The 21636-nt window shown below is 39.1% G+C and overlaps 1 protein-coding gene and 1 long non-coding RNA gene across 7 annotated transcripts in view; one reads left to right on the top strand and one right to left on the bottom strand.

Moving 5' to 3' along the window:
- The window catches only part of IL15 (interleukin 15), a 93564-nt gene that overhangs the window by 20636 nt on the left and 51292 nt on the right, over positions 1-21636 (bottom strand). For 2 of the 5 annotated variants that reach the window (XM_075751231.1, XM_075751230.1), the window contains one exon: positions 7546-7675. In XM_075751231.1, coding sequence (XP_075607346.1) covers positions 7546-7632 — 87 coding nt within the window. In that variant the 5' untranslated portion in view covers positions 7633-7675. Of the gene's footprint in view, positions 1-1077; positions 1217-7545; positions 7676-15151; positions 16008-16048; positions 16436-21636 lie in introns of those variants that run through there. The other 3 variants (XM_075751229.1, XM_075751228.1, XM_075751234.1) reach the window with 3 other exon arrangements.
- Positions 9679-19838, top strand: LOC142601675 (uncharacterized). 2 transcript variants are annotated; one of them, XR_012835226.1, is made up of 6 exons: positions 9679-9899; positions 10332-10387; positions 11094-11178; positions 12813-12910; positions 17563-17628; positions 19218-19838. It is a non-coding gene; the product is annotated as an uncharacterized LOC142601675 (long non-coding RNA). The 2 variants fall into 2 exon arrangements; XR_012835227.1 differs by lacking the exon at positions 17563-17628.

Genomic DNA, 21636 nt, shown 5'->3' with positions numbered 1-21636 from the left:
AATTTCACTATCAAAATTTCACTAATACACAGCCAACTCTATGTGTCTGGTTTTTGTCTTTTTTAAAGTGGAGTGAATAATAGGAATTAATTTTTATAATTTTATATGCTACTTAGTTACTTGAATATCAGCGTGATTACTATGAGAAAAAGAGAATAGATGCACTGAAACAAACTGATTGTATTTGCCTCTGAGCTCATTTTTTAGAAAAACCTGTGGAGATATCACTTGCATTTTGGAAAGAATGAATTTTTTTTTTGAGAACTCATACTATGTGTTAATGCTACACTTTTTGTCTAATGGCAGTAACTGAAAACATCTGCTAAGATGCAACCTAGTGTGCTATATTCTAAACTATGTAAACCTATAATTAAGGCTAATGTCTTCCAAAAGATATTGCAAAAGACCTCAACCAGTCAGACAAAATGCAAAAAAAGAGTGTCATTTTTCTTGCTGGAGAAATGAGACACGGTAATATTGCTTTAATGGCCCCTGGTCATGCATAGAATTTGTGGAGGTTTCAGAAAGTTAACTGAATTCTCCTGAATGCTAGTGTGGATTTTCAGGTGAACAAGCATCCTGCTCCTTAGAAATTACATTAGTTTCTCCTCTGTGCTCACACAGTGGAATCATTCTTGAGAGACTGGCTACTAAATCAAACACTTTGCAGTTAAAGGCTCAGTGACACCTAGGCCAGGTTTCAATGGTCTTGAGACACTGCATGGGTTTATTATGCAGTAGCGTAGTACTAACGTCCCAGACTAGAAGAGGCCTCTGGGAGTCCAATTCCTAGTTCCAAGACATAACCAAATGCCAATCTCTCTCTTTTTTTTTTTTTTTCTCGGTTGGTTTTTTTTTTCCCTAGAGAAGATTCTTCAACATTGTTACAGAGCTATTTGTCTCATAACACATATGACAACTGCATATCACAGCTTCATCTCTTGTAGCAATAGCATGTGGACTCTTGCTTCTTAAAAGGGAAAAAGATATGAAAAAGAAGTTTACTTGAAGGTGTGACAAGGAGACATGGAGAAACACATACTTGGGATTCAAGAGAGAGGGAAAATACTTACTCACATAAGAATATGGCCAAGACGTAAAGGCTACCAATTCTAATTTTTGCAGAGTATCATGTGAGGTAGATGGTCTGGTGCGTCATGTTATATTGCAGTAGAAACAATTACTTGCATAGTAGCCTGTGCTTTATGAGTTTAGCTGGAAATTGTCTGATAGCATAGACAAGAGAACTGACTATTAATATCTGCATGGTAAATGTCTTTTTAATATATATTTTCAATTATTTTTTTATAGCTAACAGAATTAATTTGAAATAACTGTTATTTCCATAGCTGTTTTTCTTTAAACCAGTACACGCAAATGGCACTGTGAGATCTTTTCCTCCCTCCCCACTCTCCCAAAGTACTGCAGGGTATGTGTTAGAAACCACTGGGGTTTTGTGATTGTAGTCAATCCAACAAAATCCCACGTTCCTTCCAAAAGGACTTCATGAATCACCTGTCTTGAACTGAAGTGGAACTTCCAGATTGTATTTAGGGAGAGAAGTTTTTCCTTAAAAACAGAAGTCCTAATACATTTCCACTTGAAACTGCTTTTATTTGAGAGTAAGTTGCTATGCTGACATTTTTCTCTCTTTCCTCCAGCAAAAAAGCTGTGAACAAACTTTTCCTGGAGCAACTTCATTCATGAAAGTGTTATTTCTTGGCTCAGGAAACTACCAGTGAATGTTGGGAAAGAATGGTGATTCACAGCAAGGCTATGCTGGGTAGTGATATGATAACAAAATGACAACATCACATGGAAATGAAGCTTATTATCATAAAAATCTGCTCAGAGACAATCTACAAGTTAAACCAATATACCAGGGAGGTAGCTCCACCTCAGAGCATTGTTCACTACTAATGCCAAGCTCATCACTTCGCTGAGGACGGATCAAACACCAAGGCTGTAGATGAGTAGATGACATCAGTTAAGTGGATGCTGAAATCTTGGCTTACAGAATTTTGCAATGCATGGATGACAGATGGATTTGCACAGTTTGGATTGCCAAGCTACATCAAGCCCATTAGGACTCCTGTCTGCACAGCCCTTGAGATCTCGCGGTCTCGCTGCATAATATTGCAATGCTCAAGCATTTATGACACCCTAGTACCCTGCCCCTGATTCAGTCGCCAGACAAAATAGTTAGGAGGGAATATCTCAAGAAATTGTAGAATGACCAAAAAGTTTTCTGCTGGGAGGTAGAAAAGGAGTTCGCAATGGTTAATGACGAGGCTAATTAGTAACATGTAGAAGGTGTCTGCTGCAAGTGCCTGAAAAACTTTCCCTATTTGACACAATACCAGCAAAAACAAGGGAAGGGGCTTCGGCAGTGGCTGGGAAGCAGAACTGCTGAGACTTTGTTGCTGATGCAATTTAATCTGTCCTGCCAGCTGAGCACAGCACCAAGGCTGTCTGCAAGGAAGCTTCAAGTTGAAGGGTTTTATGCAGCTGTTCTTTAAAAAGCTTTGTTGCATGTGCCACACACAGGTTATGATGCTGCATTAAGCCTTTGTCAAATACAAATTTTTTTTACCAGAAGAAAAACCCCAACAATGGAAACCTTACACCATGAAGTTCAACCTATAAGAGTAAGTATTTCAAACTTCACTGAACATAACAATGCAGATGTAGTGGGTATGCATGCAAGTACTGAGGCAACAGGTTTGAGTTAGTCTATGCTATAATAAACATAGTATTTCTGTCTGCTCTCCTTAGACGCGCAGAAAGGCAAGTAGCAGAAAAAGAGTGATTGTCAGTGATGCATGGTCTTGCAGCCTGAGTGGGGGAGATGTGCATGTCATTAATGCACATATCATTAATTTTAGGCTCTAGGTTTTTTCTGGACTAGAGTTTTAATTGGAATATTCTCCAGCAGGACCAACCATTTCTGCATTTATTCCAGAAGCTGTTTCTGGGTGTTCCTGTGTTCCTCAGTACTGTCTTCTGACAGTTTGCTATGCCTCTCCCTTTTTTCATAGAGGCTTCTCTCTTCCTTCTATTGCCTGATCTGTCTTTAGGATACGATAATTGAATTGATCTTACTCTAAAGGGATGGATGGTGAGCAAAGCAGGTAAGAAAAGGAATACTAATCTGTATAGAGATTTTTCTGTTCTGAAATGGAAAATGACCTTCTCTATAGAAGAGACTTTGTTATTCTCACTCAGGAACTAGGGAGCAGAATATATTAGTATGACATACATTTCTCCTTGGCAACAAAGTTGTTATTTTTTATCAGGTTTGGAATGTCTGTTATGGTTTTCCCCTTTGTTCCCACGACCATCTGGAAAGCTTGCAGAGAGAACACATCTTCATTCAGCTTTGCAAAAGAGGCCTGATTCAGACTTAGGCTGTTGAGTTGGCTGAAGGACTGGAGATGTTGGGGTGAGGACAGAACAAGGCAAGTCTGCAGCCTGCCCTAATACTGAAGGAAAGCTGTAACATAGAGGCATGCTCCCACAGGCAAAGTTTTCGGAAAGAAAATAGAGCAACACTCCCCTAGATTGCCTTTGCTTTTCTTGGAAGTTTCTCACAGAGTGAGCACATCCACCCTGTTATAGCCTAAACTTCCCAAGATGATATAATTAAAAACTTGTTATGCAGTAATTCATAGAAATGACCATTGAAGTCACACCCTAATTTCCATGCTCACCTCTACTTTCTTTCCTCTTAGGACTTTGATAAATTTTAAGAAAATAAACTAACAACTGAGATCAGGGCTGATTTATTTCATTTTCGTGAGTGAGTGAATGAACTATGTGTACTGGTGGCATTTCAGTGATCTTTTTAAAAGTAAATTTTGGTATAATTACAATGCAAAGAAAATATGAAGATAAAGTAAATGCACGTGTAGCTGCAAACATACCTGACAATACATTTTAGTGAAATGACTAAACCACTTCCCTTTCTCTGAAACAAATAGAAAATTTTAAAAATATGAAATTTTCCTCAGGTTCCCTGATGTAACTGAGGGAGGGAATCCTCTAATCATAGCCTTTGAACTTTCAAATTCAGCTGGACAACCTTACATTAGGAATAATGAATCAGCTAATGTTTAATTTAATCTAAACTTGTAGCTTCAAATCATGTGGTAAACTGTTGTAGAAACTTTTAGGAGAATGAAAAATTCTTCTTGAACTAGTAGCTGTTAGAATCAGCGAAGCAAGATACTGGGTGAAATGTATGTCTCCCCCTTTATTTGTTCTCCTTTTTATGTCAATGTAACTCTTCATATTAAAGATTAATGTCAGGAATAAACTCTTATTCAGCAACTTCCTTAACACGACCTTCTACAGCACCACTTAAGAGCATCACACAGCCCACAGGCGAGAGCTGGACAGGAGCTAGTTCAGTGCACGCAGAAGCACCGTTGGGTACACTAAGGATAAGTAATTATTTGTGAGCCTGTAGATTAGTATCTTTTCTGACTGCTTCCCTGTCAAGTTCCCGAGAACAGCTACGCTATTCTAACTTTTTCTTTATGGCATCTTTTCTTCTAACATACAGAGATAACTCATAGCAAAGTGGCCAACAGGCAGAAATTCCGTTACTCAAAGTCATTTTGGTAATAGAAGGCTGATCCGATTTCTAGAAAAGAGACTGGGAACCTTGGTTCCTAAATTTCTGGTAATGGTGTAACTACCTGTCTGTTCTGCAGTGCGTGATACCTCTTTGAGCTAATCTCTGGAAACTGTTCTAAAACCTCTAACATTATCAGAATGTTTTTAGTTAGCTTTTGTGCAGTACTTTCTAAGATACCATTTTATATAAATAATCTCTGTTAAAAATACGCGAGAAGATAGCTCAACTACAAAAGCATCATCCAGTTCAAATCTTTATTGATCAATAAAAATTTAAAGGAAAAAAATCTTTACAAAACTATTACAGAGTGCACAATAATATATTCTCAGTGGATGGAATCCACTCAGCTTTTTTTCTTATAGTAGACTATTCTACCATTTATTACTATCAACTTATCTACAGTCTTTTTTTTTTTTTCTTTTAACAGGCACAACATAGATGTTAATGGCTATATGTTACATCTAGTTTTAGATACAAAGTCTTGTTGGGAAGGATGTTGTCTTTTTGTTTGTACCTTCATAGCTATATCATTCACTGTGTATAAATATGAGAAATAGCATAAAATTATTAATTTAAGAGATGATATAGTAACAGCATAAATGCCAGATGAATAAACTTGCATGTACCTTTAAAAGGGATAGTTGTACAGATGTATTTTAAAATGTTCACTGGCTTTGGAAGCAAACAGAATCACTGCCAGAAGACATGAACTTCTTTTAAGTTATCATGAAGGATGAAGGCGATTAAATATATAAATTATAGCAGAGGAACATTACTATGACCAAAGGGCAAAATAAGCTTGCTTACTGAGATAGTCACACAATCCAGTGTCTGCATCTTGCTACCTGAGTAATGGCTTTGTATATTCTTTACAAACAGTAGGGGAAATAGTAGAGTCAAAACAACACTGGCTATATTTGTATTTGAAATGCTCAGCATAAATAGAAACTTATTTGCTTTTTGTGATGCATTTGATTTTTTTGCAGGCTTAGAAGAGTAAATAACCTTAACTTGACTCACATGTGCTACAGGTGATCATTGTGTAAGAACTACCTTGCAGTAACTTGTACCCACCAAGACAGTGGGTCATGACCTGCTCTGTCATTATCATATATCATATTTTCAGCACCATCTAAGCACCAGGACCTGGGGTTTTTTTGATATAAGAACATAGGCGGGAGACTGAAAATGTAGGGACAAAGGCTCAGGGAGTTATTGTCTGGTGTGGAGAGACAGAATATGACGCAGGAGGTGGTAAAAGTGTAGGTCAGAAAGAAGGAGATGTAGAAATGGGAGCACTATAACAAGGTGTAATTTTGAAAGGCCTGTGACAAGTGAGTCCATGCAGTAGTTTGGATCACAGTGCTAGCAGACACCTGAAGCCAGCCAACAAGCAGAAGATACTGTGGTCTCCTAAGAGTGATCTTTTATCTTTTACCCCAGTCTCCCAACAGAATACAAGCAGCAGAATGGTAAGGAATTAGATAAACACAAGAAACAAACCTTATGAGTGACTCAACACGTGAGAGACATTTGGGTGTGTGACTTAGTTTGCTGCATTCTTCACCTGTCCCATAAACTGCTGCTGTCTGCTCTAATCCTTCCAAATTTCCATAGGCTGCATTGGTGGGGTTTGAGTTCCAAATTTTTCTCCATTATCAGGAGGGCTATACTTTTCTGCTTTTAATAAGGGCTAGGATTCTGATGTAGTCACTCTGGCACTTTGCATGAACTCATATGAAGGTAGTGGGTAATCAATGATTAACTCAGTTTTGAGTTGATTAATTGTTCATATGATTTCTGCAGAAAAGCAGCTAGTAAGCCAGCAGAAAAGATGAGCTATAGTTTCAAGTATGAGCAATAATATGTTTAGAATTGAAGAAGCTAAGTATGATTTGATCAGAATTCATTGTAAAAAAAATCCAGTGTCCTAAGCAACAACTTCACTGCTGTAACTAGCATGAAGACCATTCAGACAATTCCTGTTTGGCTTTTTCCCCCTACCTGCGTATTTAGGCAGATTGGCTTTGCACAAGGACCTATCCATCCACAGTGCAGCATTGTTGGCAGGGAAGGCTGGGTGAGATGGGGCTGTGGAGGCACCATGGTGGCAGGGCTATGCACAGTGCCTGCCTTGGAGCCCCACTGCAGCCCTTGCACAAGTGAGGGCACAGAGCTGGGGCACTCTGTTTTTTCCTCCATGGCAAGGTACCATGCAGGCAGCTCTCTGCTCTGCTTGTTGCCGTGGGACAATCAAGTGTTTGAAAGTGGAAGAATCCCACCTGAAGCTGTCAGATCTTTCACTGCTTAGGAAAGGAGCCTACCTGGAGGAAGGGAAGGACTGACCTGCCAGTGTGGAGCTGCATGCAAGCCTGGGGGGTACTGAGTGTCATATACTAATGGCTTTTGGGTTATAATGAAGTCACCTGGCCACGCGGCATACTGGAAATACAACTGATACAGAATCATCTAGAAAGTGTGTTGAGGAGCTCTGAAGAGTGCGACAGGGGCTGGGCACTTGCAAGGATTTTCCTTGTGTATTAAACACCGTTGAGGGTCAGGGGTTATGGGCTCAGGTGTTGCCAAAGTTCAGCTAGATGTAGTCTTTAAGTCAAAGCAAGAGGGAAAATCTGCTGGAACTTTCTGTGCCACGAAGGAACTGTGGAAAACACAAATATGAAAAAACCCAGACCTATTTGTTATGTAATTCTGCTACAAGTGAAAAACAAGGAGTGGAAAAATTGAAGAAGAAAATTATAGGGTGCTAGTGATCTCATCTAAAATACTGTAAATGTTTCCAAGCCTTAAATTTGCTGTATTACCTAGTTTTCTTGTTGGGTTGTCAAATAACATTTAAAGCTTGGCTGAAATTTCCTAAAATATTGTGTTGTTTAAGTGACGCTTACCTGACTCTCCAGCCTGCTCAAAGCTCCAGCAGAGTTTCCTGGTGGCCGTGCTATCCCCAGCATCCTGCCTGCTGGAACATTACTCATAACAGAGGCATAGAATCTGGATCAGGAAAATATATTGTGCAACCTAGACATGAAAAAAATAAGTATATATAATGTTGCAATAGGGTTCTGAGTGGCTCTCAGCCCATCTATTAAGAGCATTCACAGCGGGAGGTTGCTGAAATTTTGGAAGTAACTTTTGCAAGTCCCCTTTAAATCTTCTAAATTATTGGAAGGCACAGACTTTAAAAAAGGGTTATTTTTATTTAGATAATAGACACCCATCTTTGAATGCTATTATATAAGGGGAGTTCCCCCTAGAAGATGTATATTTTCATCAAAGGATATTTTTTGTGACTTCTGATAACAATCAGAAGAGAGGTTGTAGCCCAGGTAGCTAGTATTAAAGTCATTGACATCAGTACAATTCTGTTTTTTATAAAGGGCTGGAAAAGTTCCCCAACAACGCAGTATGACAATTGCTTCTAATAGTTGCCATTTATGTAGACACAGTACAGTCCAGCTATGCAATTTTACTTTTGTTCTCACCTATTTTATAAAATCAATTAGAAGAGAATAAATGAGGCAAGCCATATGGAAACAAGGTTAGGTCAGCAGCAATCCATAATACCATATACCACCTCCATTTAAGTAGTGTTTTCATAGTAAAGATCATGGCAACTGTCTAACCAGCTCATTCCCCTTTTTATTACCTTTTTACAGATTATGCAATAAAACCTAATTGGAATGTTTCCCTTCTCTTTTAGAAACTTTTTTTTTCCTCCTAGATTCACTTTCAAATCTTGCAAGTGTTGCAGTTGGAGAAACAAGCGATTTTTTTTCAAACAACTGATTTTGTATTCATAGCAAGACCTTGAAGAGATACAGCAGAAAATTATGAAGACATGTTGAGAGAACAGTTTATTTGGACATTAATATTAGTATTTTTTATAAAAGGAGTCCCAATGCAATCTACAAGAAAATAAGTTTGTGAAGGAAGCTCCCTGCAGAAGTTGTGGAAGCTCTATCTTCAGAGATATTAAAAAATCCACCAAGCCTGGAGCGAGCTGTTCTAATGTTGAAGGTAGCCCTGCTTTAGGTGGGAGGCTGGAAGAGGTGGTTTGTAGATGCCTCTTCCAATGTAAATTATTCATTAAATTAGGCCCTGAATTAAAAAATGTGATGGAGGAGAGAGTAATATGCAGTAATATTACATATTGTGCACACACGCATGATGTTTGATTGTGTAAGGATTGTTTTCTTAGAAAATTAAACACAATTTCAAAGATATGGGCTGGGAACACAGTCCTGTTTCTATATATGTAAAGGGGCTATTGCCTACAGTTTTGTTAGGGCCTTCTGCAGCTGGCTCTCAAACAATAAAACTCAGTTTCAGTTGCTTTTAGTTTGGTCAAGCTGAAATTGTTAGAGCTGAAATATCCTACACTGCGTTACTTATTTAGGCTAGTGATTTTCTTTTAAGTTCCATCAAGAGCAGTTCAGTCATTTCCAAAAACAAATTAGCAGAAATATGCATTTCTTTCATATAAAGAAAATGTTTATGGCCATTTAATTAAAGCTGTGCTTTTTAGTAATGTGTTAAAGTTCAGCAGCCTAGAAAACCTGCACAAACTTGGCCAAGTCATGAGTGACTTAGTTTACATAATTGCAGAGGAGATTTGTTGACGTTGTGTTTGTAGTTGGTCTCCAGCAGTCTCTTCGCAATGAACATACTCCATCTCAGAGCTCCAGAGGCAAACAGAACTCTTTGTGTAAAATCAAGGCTTCCTTCAGGACCAGTGCAGTGAAGGCTGAGGAACAGAAATCAGTGACGCTGCTGGTACCCAGCAGTGGAATTTGAGTAGCGTAACTGAACGGATAGCACAGCAAAGAATCAAGACAGGGTGGAGCTGAAAGGAAGGAAGAAAGGCTGGGTGTAGCAGAAGTGGGAGCATTTATGAACACTAAAACATATTCTTTCTGAGAACTTGAAACTCAGTCCCATGCTCACTGCCTTCCCATGAATGCCTAATTTTAAAAAGGTGTTAAATCTTTAATATGATGTAACGATTTCCTTTTTCTCTCACAGGATTTATGAACAAAGTGGATTCTGTTCACCAAATGGACCAAGCCCCTGAAAAAAAAAAACCCTGTATAAATGTCCTTATTTGAAAAGGGAGGATGTGTAGAAAAGGAGGCAGAAGATCACAGGAAGAAAAGCATGGGCTCAATGACAAAGACAGCTGAATGCAGCCGTGAGGAACAGGTTCCTGTCCCTGCCTTCATCTCACCATCTGTCTGTGATTTGGGCAAGTTTCTTAACCCAGATTTTTCACAAGTGACAATAATTTTCTGAGTTTCCTCCTACAAGAAATCTTGACTTTAAGTTGCTTTGTATATCTGCCCTTAGGATGAAATGCTTCATGCTCCCCAAGCATGTATTTCTAGTTGTTGCAGTCAGATGCAGGTTTCTCCAGTGCAGATGCCACAGTTTGAAGAAATGTGTGCCCTCTACAGAGCTTAGTTCAAAAAAGCACTGAGTTCTCACAGCTATTTGTGTTCACATATAGCGCCCAGTTTATTCTGGGCGCTATATGTGAACACAGACAATCCTAGAGAATGCTAAACAATCTCTTAAGAAAATATCCATCTCCAGGTATCACATACTGGACCCAAAATCATTAGGTTCTTCCAATCCTTCTCCATTTGTAAAGTAAAATTCCCATTTTCCTATCCTTCAGGACTTTTGAGAAAAATTAACTAATTCATGTTCAGGAAGCAATTGGATGCTATACTGGTAAGTGCCATAAAGAGAAGGCAATAAAAGATAACATTAATTATTCTGGAGTTACAACATGGTGTAAGGAATGTGCAGCAAATCAGACATGGGGCCATACAAAAGAAGAATACATGAAATACAGAATACCTGCTTTTCCTGTTGGGGTTTTATATATATATATGTCTATATATATATTCTAGCCAGTGTAAAAATCACATTTCTTCTGCCCATGTAACTAATTACTATAAGATACAGTGTAACTAAGGTAGTAGACATTTTTTATTAACTAAAAAAGATTTAAAATGAAATAAAATGAGTGAAAGAAAGCCGTAAGCACCAAGGCAGCATGTAAACCCCAATCTGATTATTTTTGCCATCACCAGTATCCGGTGTTGGTCATCGCAGGGCAAGTTGACAACTGAAATCCTCAGGCTGAGAACAGGGACCAGTGCAATTCCAGGTGGGCTCCCAGTGCCACCCTCCTTCCCATCTTCTCTGCCACTCAGCAGTGATCTACACTGCACTACGCTACTACTGGCAGCCCTGAATGCAACTGATCATGTTACCTCTACTACCAGAACTAATCTAGCCTTAGGAATGTGAAACACTGATCTATTCACCCTGCCAAGAATCTGCATAAGGAAAAACTCCACCTAGCAACTGTACCATTACCAAAGTACACTAGCAGGGAAACAAACCATACTTTTTGTTTTTTCTGCCACAGGCTACAGTAGATAAGCCTGCGAGAGTTACTGTGACTACCATTCCCATGTTCTTCAAAGCACACTACGTGCACTCAGTTTTAACAGGTATGCAGATGTCTGTTACTTTAATGACATTCAAACTGAGTCTACATGACTCAAGAGAGAGCCAGTATGGCTTATAAAAACGGATATAATTAGTTGTTTTTGAACAAGCGTGCTTATGTTGATACCTCTTACAAGCAGGTTAGTGAGAGTAACCAGCTGCAGCTTTCTGATGTCAGGCACATAGATTTCCATGTACCTGCAATACCTCTCCTTAGTCCTGGAAGGGCAGTTAAGGTTCCTGCTTCCCCTTGCAGGAAGACAGACAGTGACACTTGCTGGAGATACATGCAGGCACCACTGGTACAAGTGCTATAATACTTAATTAGCCAATGCAACACCAAAAAATGCCACAGAGTTCATGCCTGATTTTCCATCGTGTTGGTTACAGAATTGCTATTATGTTAATAATAGTTAACAACATATTAACAGTTAATATGATATTTAAGATATGTGGAGTGAAACCTTGTCAGTGGTGTTATTCCGTTACATTTAAACGAGTCTTCTACTGCAGAAGCCATTCACAAGATCATTAACTCAACAACTGCATTGTCTTATTTTGTATCTGCACAAACAGGATCTGTGGCAGACGGTGACCTGACATCGCCAGTGAGCTCAAGTCCTTTCTCCAGCAGAGACAATAAACTTCTCCACACTGTCCCTGTTTATAACTTACACTCTGGGGAAGAAAATTACAAAGCACTTGACATTCACAGCCTTCTGGCAGATCCTCCAACCAGGAAAAGGTGCAGTGGGAACCATTTTTGGCTAGCGGTTTAGAATATGACAATCCCTCTACTCAGGAATAAATTACAGCCAGCAAATTTGTTTCACTTGTACTTTCATTTACAAAAAGGCACCCTAAAACATTTGATAAAACCTAGTCATGGGTGGGCTGGTTTAGCAACTTTGTTATAAGATATTTTTAACTGTCACAGAGTACAACCCTTCTAGTCTACAGGTATTTTTATAGAGCAGGCTTTTAAAAACAGGTTTTCAGTGAGCAAAGAAAATATGCCATTTTTTGGTAAAGAATTTTTAAGCATTGGCACTAGAGTTAATTGATAAACTATTAAACTGTTAAGTTCTAATTTATAGCAGCTATAATGGCAACAATGCCTGAGCGATAACCCTGTGCTGCCACTAAAGACATACCTCATCTGTTACAGCATGAAATACTGTAAGATGGTTTGTAATGATGCATATATCTTGTTACCTGCTGATGATAACCTATTGGCAAGGAAAACAGTTTAATTATATAGCAGATCTCCTGCTGGCTTCCAAATATTTCTGCTGCTCTTCACTACTTTCTTAGCTAAAAAAGAATTAGTCTCCTTATTTTACACTAGTACATTAATTTATGAATGGAAGATGGAAAGCTTTTATTAGCTGCTGAGGCGCCTGAATTCTTTGTGTTGTCATCATGATATAAAAATCTAGCCCCACCTGCCCATAAATCCTTATGGATGGTAGAGAACAGGCCCCAAATCAGCTAAAGGATGTGGAGGAAATCCCAGACTAGACCTCTCACAGAGATGTGCAGAATATTATCTCAAAGGTGGCACTCAGCCCTGGCCAAGTGGGATCTCTGCTTACACTGATACAGGCAGCTCAGATGAAATGTCTTTCTCTTATAGTCCTTCCTTCAGGTCCATTCTGAGAGTGGCATTGGAGCACCCATCTTGGGAACGGCACTGACCCAGCAAGAGCAGAGGAGCCTTCAGTGTGCAGGCAGGTGGGTACCAATTCAGTGTTTGGCACAGAAGCAGTGAGCAGGCAAATTGATCTGGGATTAATGATACAAAATCAGAAGTCCTTTTGTCTGTGAAAGAATAATCTGTGTCTAGGTACTGGGGACCTCCAACATAGTCCTGTCCCTTTGAACTCCTGCTCAAAAGGAGTTTTGAGCATATATCCCCATGAGGACCTATTAATAGTGCTTTCTACCAGAGTTTGGTATTTGCAGACATGTATATATCAGCTTGTTTGTTAATACGTCAGCATTTATTCCTGGAGTGAACTCCTGTCCTATCAAAGTCTGTAAAATGAGACTAATTTGGTGTAGAGACTTGGAAATGTATTATAATAATGAGAATTGGCAGTGCATTACAGTTCTGTAGTTAAAATAACCTTTAAAGTCACTATCTTTCATTATGAGTTTTTAAATGCACAGAAAGACCACATGAAAAACATGAAGGCAAGGATGTTTACTCTCATGAGTTAGCTCCTACTGATGGTGCAGTGATGAAATAGAGGATATAGCCACAAGAGCATGTCATGTAAAAAGCAAGAGGAATAAAATATGTACTTCTGTGCAGACTAACAAGTTTGTTCCAACAACTGAGGTTGGTCTGCTGTGCTTTACTGATCCCTGCAAGCAATAACACTGTGCTAGCCTGCAGAACAGTGATGTACTTTACACCACAAAAAACGTTATTTTGAGAGAATACCAGGTCCCACAGAGGGGCTGTTCCAGATTGTCCTTTTCCCTGCTGTGCTGGCTGCAGCAAGCTGAACTCCCTGAGCACAGAAGAGGGAAACATTTGGCTGACAGAACCCTGCACCTGACATTGAAAGGTTTGTGTCAAATGTATTACTGGCTGTGGCCTGGAAGAGACTGTAAGCTGAAGTGAGAAGGAACCTTTCACTCTTCAGATAAAATCTAGCATTCTGTTACCCATACTGCCCAATTACTCCACATCAGCCTGTATTTCTGTCCCCCCGTGATCCCTCTCTTTTTTCAGTGAAGATTTACGAATCCTCAGAGTGCATCTGACCATAATATTCTTTTTTCCCAGAGAATTCAAATATTCTTAAAGACAGCAGGGTATAATGTTACTCTAAAAAGCTGGCAAAGCTGACCTTTCTTGTTTGAGTTTGCAGAGCTAAAATGATTGTGAGAGGCTATACAGGCATACTACATGTTCTTAGAGTGTAGAACATTCCAGTAGGCTCCCAAAGAATGAATTTTATACCTCTATATAAAGAACATTTATTTATACTAAGTAGTATATAATAATACTATGATTATAAGATCTATAATTAAGCATCTCCTTCCAAGATAAAATAACCAAATGATACCTTTCCAATTATCTAGTACGTGTCAAATAAATTGGTAACTATAAATAGAAATAAAAAGGAAGTGCTGTGCTATTGACTATTTGGAAAGTATAGCAAAACATATTGTGATAATTATAATCAGGAATTTGTTCTGCAATATCACACTCCTTTAAAAGTAAGCAGCACAAATATACCTGCTGTATACAGAAGGAATCACAAGGTAGTGGCTGTGCACAGTAAGGAGAATTTCCTGTTACTGGCTTTTACAGAGGTAATTTTGCAGATTTTGACAATACAATCCTTCACAAATCTCTGCCTCACACATCTTTTTCCTCCTACCTTTTGGTTTCATCAGGTAGAAAGTGGATTTTTAACAACAGACTCATAAATGCATTTGCTTACTCAGGTTTGCAACCAGCTAATACCTCCGTATTATACTGCTATCAGCTACAGTATCTCTGTATCCCTGTTTTCAGTAGGATTCCACTTGACTGCAGATTTTCAGTTCCCTGCCTGCATTTATTGCTCTTTCAAGTGTGTACACTAAGATGGTAAATAACTTTTCTCCCAGCTTTTTGTCTCTGTCCTTGCTATGTTAACTAGGCTCACAGCAGTGTCTTTGTTTTCTCCTCATTTTTGCTGTGTGAATTTGTTAGAAAACAATGACAAATTTTCCCTGGCTAGCACCAATTCTCCGTACTTGCTGATGTCTCTCACACAGCAGAAACAGAGAAACAGGTGCCAGGTAGAAGGTTAAATAAAATACATAAACGATGTCTTTTATATATATAACAAATCTTACAAGACAATTTTAAAAAACATTAACTAATTGGAAGCTATGCAGTATGAATTCCCTCATTTTTTTTTAATATAAGAAAGAAAGAAAAGAGGATGTTAAAAGTTGTAAAATACTCACAAGTCTCGGAAAAGCTGTGCAGCAAGTTGGCACAGAAGAAGTTAGGATAAAGTTTGCACTAGTGACAGCAGCAAACGCTCCACCCCCTCCTCCATTCTGTTTTACTTTCAGTTGTTATATTATCATACAGGACTATGTTTGTACCTAATACAACATGGAAATTACTCTCACCACAAATAGCAGATAGTAGGGATTTCCCGCTGCCATTTCTGAGTGATTTTCAAACTTGGCAAAAACCCCAAAAATCCATGGGGAAAGACATATGTCTGTGATTTAGAAGGCAGGCATGTGACTGACAAACACGAAAGGCAGCTGCTTGCTGTCCCAGGCTGTGACATACATGTTACCTTCTATCCTTCCATAAAGGGAAGAAAGCACACAGTTTGTGCCCTTGTCTCTGCACAGTCCTTTACCCCTTTGTAACTTAAGTGTATCCTCCCAAACAAAGCTCGGAAGAGTTGCTTGTCTTGGAACCACTGTAGCTTTATGCTGTAACTCCTCCTCTTGTCTGCAGCCTGAGCAGTGTTTGACTGGGGCAGCCACCAAAGGAGGGAAAAAGAAGTTGCTGCTTAGGGCAACACCAGGAGAGCATGGCCATGGAAAAGGTTTGTCAGAACAGACAAGAGTTTTTCCAAAAGGTACAACATCTGGCTTGCTGTGGGACTTCAGGGCAGAGAGATGTCATCAGCCCGGGTGACACCAGAAGAAGATCCTTATAAAGGCACTGAAAAAATACTTTACAAATTGCACTGAACTCAGAAGCTGTTAAGAAAAGTGGAGGTTTAGTGCCTATGATAATCACAGGGCATAACAGCTGTAATCCTGAAGTCCTGCTTAGACACCTCACGATGAAAAACCTTTCTACCTTTAGCTAAACTTTTAATGTCTAAACTTTACCTTTAAGATGAGGCTTAGCAGCTCGGTAGGAGTACTCAGGTTTCCAGGAACTATCACTTACCTATGTAAGAGTCATGCACTCCAGAGGCAACAGTGAAAATGGTACTTCCTCTCTGTGCATTCTTCTTTTTGTCATCTTCTGTGTTATTCTAGGTGCTGGTTGTTATTCTGTGCGTGTAACACTCTGTGAGATAGTAAAAATATTCTGCAGCTAAATGACAGGGTTTTAGAAATGGCTCTGTCTCCTTACTGAAGAAGAGATGAGTTTCTCAAGTTGGGCATTTCCTTCCTGTTTCTCAGTGAAATAACATTTTTTCAGGAACACTATTTATAAAACCTGGTGAACAATACCAGTTAGTTCCCTGTGCTGAGATACTCTGTTACAGCCAGGTTCAGAAAATCTACTTAAGGGCCTGAATAAGACTTCTGTATCTTGAACAGCTGTCATACAAGATAGAGAAACAAGGACTGGCATTTAGGGTTTCCAGAGAGTAGTTTTAGATGGCTGCATGACAAATTCATTTTGTGAGGCAGCTTGCTGCTGTTTCTCAGCACTCCTGTGCACTGTATCTTGTGGTCCAACACTTGGGTCCAGCATCTGTTCTGCAGAGAAGGTACCGAAGTGAAACGCAGCCGTGCTGATTAGTTCCTGTGCAGGATCTGGTTTCCACTCACTACTGCTGGAAAGAACCTTCCAGCAATCCAACACAAGACAAAAAAGCAGAACACACCGTTTCATGCTCTCCAGGGACTCTTGGTGCTCTCATGTGTCACTGTATCTGCATCTCCAGAAAAGTAGCTACTCACACTCCTTGCAGTCTGCCCCAGTATAGAGTGTTAATATCATTTCTTAAGCAGTTGTGCGAGCAAGGGAGGGGAAATCTGCCTCAACTGGCAGCTGTTAGAAACCTGGGCAGGATTTGAAAAAGCAAATAAAAGTACAGACTTGGCTGGAATTCTTGCCCTGACAGGGGACAAAAACACAAGTGAAAAGGAGGTAACAGCATTGCAGGAAGAAAACACCAGCCTAGATAAATATTTAAAACCAAAGGAACATACACTTTTATTAACTGTCTTGTGATAAGGGCACTTCTAAGACAGAAGTGGTCATAAGCACCTCTGTTTCTTCACTTTACTGCAGCTCAAAGAATGAGAGTAAATGATTTCAAGTATACATATGAGTGTATGTATTTGGGCTTGGGATCCCAAAGTCTCTCACATTTGTGACTGCTTAAAACTGAAAAAAAAAGGTTGTTTTCCATTTGTGTTTGCTTTTTGATGTGATACCTTTGCTGTACTATAGTTTGTCAGGATTTTCCCAACTAGGAAAAATTTGTAAGCAGCCAAAAACAAGCACACAAAGTTTCAGGTATTAATGAATTATGGTCTGTGGGAAAAGGGGGAGAATCACTCATTCTTTCCAGTTTCCTTTGAACACTGCAAAATGGAAACACTGTATATAGGGTGGATTTTTTTTTTTTAAACTACTTCTCTTTGTTGATTCTTTTTTTAAGAACTATGTTTTGCTGGTGTCCTGGTTCTGGCAAGGATAGAGTTAATTTCCCAAGGAGCCAGGACAGGTGAGCCAAGCTGGCCGGGGGCTATTCCATACCATGTGACGTCATGCTCACCATAAAAGGGGGCCAGTCGGGCAGTGGCGGGTTCGGCATGGCTCCGGGACAGGCTGAGCGTCCGGTCGATCCTGGGATCGGTAAATTGTTTTCTGTTATCACCCATTGTTACTATCTGTTATCAGCACTGTTGTTGATTGTTTCCCTCTTCCTTGCTGTCCCAGTAACCTGTCCTTATCCCAACCCTCGAGGCTTTGCCCTTGTTTTTCCGTTCTCCTCCCCATCCCGCCAGGGGAGGGGTGAGCGAGCGGCACGTGGCGCTCAGCTGCCGGCTGGGGCTAAACCATGTCATTTCTGAAGTTACAATATATCGATTTCTAGCTTAATATAAAAACTGTTCCTAAACATTACAGTAGTTGTATATAAAAATAATGCAAGTGTCAGTATGTATTATGTTACAATAGGGTGGCAATACCACCTGCACTCCCTCAAAATTTAATTCTTGTTCATTTTCTTAATTACACAAAAATGTGCTTCCTAATTACACAAGGGATGTCTTATAGTCATCTAAACACTACTAGACACATGAAGGTGTTTATTTATAACATAAATTATTCTCATACTCTCCTAGGAGCAAAATACCCCTTTCTGATTTATGCAAGTTTCATTTATAGTGGACACAGGCTATTTGGCAAGATATTGGCAATTACTCTCACTAATGAGCTGCTAAACTGTAATTTAGTTTTGTAAGTAAGTGCAGTGACAAAGAATGTGAATAACTTACATCGTGCAAACAGTAAAGTAAAAACAAATGCCTGAATGTCATTTTATAAATAAAACAGGATAACTGAAAACATGACCACCTTGATTTGAAGCAACGTTGCCCAAATGTTTTGTGCAGCTGCATGACAGCCAACAACAAGTTTGGGTTTGCCATACTCTTGAAAGTTTGCCCGTATTTTCATGAACTTAATTCCTTTGGAATTGGTGTTTGTTCTGGCACTGAACACTAGGAGAGGAAGTATTGCTACAGGAGCAAGAGTAAAGAAGTGTGAAGGAAGAAGGCTTTTCCAGAGCAATGTGATGTGGGTGGTTGTACAAAAATGACATTTCTACCTTTTCTGAAGGTAGTCTGGAAAAAAATGGCAGTTCCTGTTGAGCCAGATTTCCTTCAGGATGGCCCCCAACTGACCCAGCTCAGAGCCAACTTTGCTAAATTTCTGAATACTCTAAGGATGGGACTGCATTATGCTCTTCTCACCTACTGTCTCAGTATCAGTTCTTTTAAAAAAAGTCTTGAAATGGAGGCCTTCTCTGATAAGATGTGAGCTCTGATAAGATATTATGCTCTGATAAGCATAATGATTTTTTTTTAAATTAATTCCAAAATTTTTCAAGAACTTGAACCCAAATGTACAGGCAGATGCAAATGACAGTAATTGCAATTTGCATACTGTATCTTCCTGGGTATTTTTTTTATTATAGTGTTCCTGCTGTGTTTGAATTTTTGCAGCAGGGCTGAATTACTACACCCTCAATTATCAACCTCATGAATTTCTGCATAGGAAAATGAAAGACCTGTTGTTTTCTTCCTGTAGGTGACAGAGTGGATATAAAGAGCTGATAAGCAGGTATCACTTTGGCTCCCCCCACTCCCAGCATGGCAGCCAGAGGAGCTAACTCAGGGGGCAACAGCCTTCTGCCTCCAAGGAGTCACATTCCAGTTGTCCCACCAGCATTTATCACTACTGCATGTTGTTTCAGCTGAGGTGAGCCTTGATTCTACTGATAGTGGCAAGCAGCAGAGCGCCTTACTCCTGAGCAGGAGAGAACAGAAGGGAACTTGTACGATGAGGGACTTATGTAAATCTGTCTTCAGTATATACTAGGAAAGTGCATTTCTGGAAATTATAATCTTCAGCAAATCATACACATAATTGAATTTGGGAACTGTCCTGCACCAGTGCTGTAACAACACGTAAACCAGTATTCAAGTCTGAAATAATTCTATGGTGGAGTTACTGCTGTAATAGAACATGTAAACTAGGTGGGAACATGCTACTAGGTGGGAATGTATGCCTTCTGAAAATCTAGGCAACTTCTGCTTCATGGCTGGTATAGGACTATAGATAATATGTCTCTTTTTTTTTTTTTATACTAAATTATAATGTGTCCTAAATTATAGACTCTTCAGATTGGTTATTAAAAACTTCTAGCATCTCAAAAATGCTATTTAATTTCTAGACACATGTGGAGGACATTCATATTCTGCCTTTCAGAAGCATGCACAATATTTCTGGCATGTTGTAATTTAACCACTACTGCCACTAAGCATGAGCTATTCCTGTTTAAAGAGATAGTGTTTCCAAGCAAAACCATATCAATTGCTAAGTTAGCAAAAACAAAACAAAGGGAAAGGCATTTAATGCTTAAAATGAGTAGGAATATGTTTCTGAATCTGTGAAAAAAGCTAATGCAGAGAAATGTGCGTCTCTTGAAGTCATGTGAGGAACCTACACTCTTGTGGGGGTTTTAGTGCCTTGTGAACAAGCACTATCCTATTTAGACAAAATATTTGCAGTATTGCAGCCGAAAAGTTTTCATAAAAGAGTTACTCCTTAAATTGCATGATAGATATGGAAAATCCTACACAAAATAAAATAAATTTGTGAATAAAAAAGCTGCCTAACATCCCAAAAGACATATCTTCATTATAGCAGTTCTCTCAAGTTATACTCGTGTTATTTCTCTCTGTGTTAATTAAGCCTGAGTGGAATGGCCAGACTACAAAACTCTTGTGGTCCACGCTATCTCAGTGGCCTCTGATGTAGAGTGCTACATGCCAAATCCACAAAACTGTTAGCGAATCTAATCCTTATTTAAGTTCCCAGCTAGTTCCCACAGGAATAATTCTATCCTCAAATGCTTTTTTGAAGTTAGGTGCTGTGCCACTTGACTTCAGATGGCTGGGCACTTTCTAAACTGAGTAGTTGGAGCCCAGTGCATTGCCTTGGGAGTCAGGCACGTTTAGCTTTTAGGTTTCACATGCTGAACAGACACTGTCTAAATTAGCCAAGGCTGGGAAAAGCCTTTTGAAGGTTTAAGTGCCCTTGGCTGCATTGTCCATGCCTCCAACCAGGATCCATAGCTCAGGATCCTCCCCTGAAACTATTGCCTTTCATCAGTTTAAAGCACAACATCCAAAACAGGTGTCAATTATTACTTTTCTTACTAGACAAGCATTTTATAAGTGTTTCTCAACAGAAATTCCAGAACAGTGGATTGAAGAATCAAAATGTTACATTATCATAATGAAACTGAATCACATGGGGGGAGGGAGGCAGATTTTCTTCAAAGCTATTTGTCAAAACAATTTGTCAAGATCTCTCAGTCTTAGTCCACGTAGACACACCCTCTCTGAGGTTAACAGTCTGCTTTGCTGCTCAGTTTGCCATTTGTAGTTGGAGCTTTCAGGAATGTGGGAGAATTAGTTCCTAACCCATATGACAATGCAAATAAGTAAGTCCTACTAAAAAGAAATAACACACAAAAGAGAGGGCTGAAAGAGGAAAGAATGCAACTGAGTAATGATGTGCGTTCTGTCAAGATTATTTCCTTTTTTTGCTCTTTAATACTAAAATACAATAACCATGACATACGTATCTTGTTTCTCATTTGATAATACTGTTTTATAGTTTCATTATACTGTAATACAGCTGGTCTCTAATGCTCAGAGCTTTTATGACAAAGGTAGAAATCACTCATTGGAAAGTAATTTCTGTATAAATAGAGAAACCAAGATATTTAGCTACCAAGTGGACAGAATGTATTCTAAACACTTGAAATTTAAGAGACTCTGCACAACATACTGTATTTACCCAAAAGGAAGGAAAGGGCCTTCTCCAAGTAGTTTAACTTTAAATTAGGAGTCACACCAAATTCAAGGTATATTCTTTACTTTTGTCACATCGCTTTCGGGTTACTAGGGTATATAAAGAGCCTTTTCATATATTATGA

This window comes from Balearica regulorum, chromosome 4 (assembly GCF_011004875.1).
Source record: "Balearica regulorum gibbericeps isolate bBalReg1 chromosome 4, bBalReg1.pri, whole genome shotgun sequence".
Taxonomy (NCBI): domain Eukaryota; kingdom Metazoa; phylum Chordata; class Aves; order Gruiformes; family Gruidae; genus Balearica; species Balearica regulorum.
The sequence above is the reverse complement of the archived record's forward strand: the minus strand, read 5'-3'. Positions and strand labels throughout refer to the sequence as shown.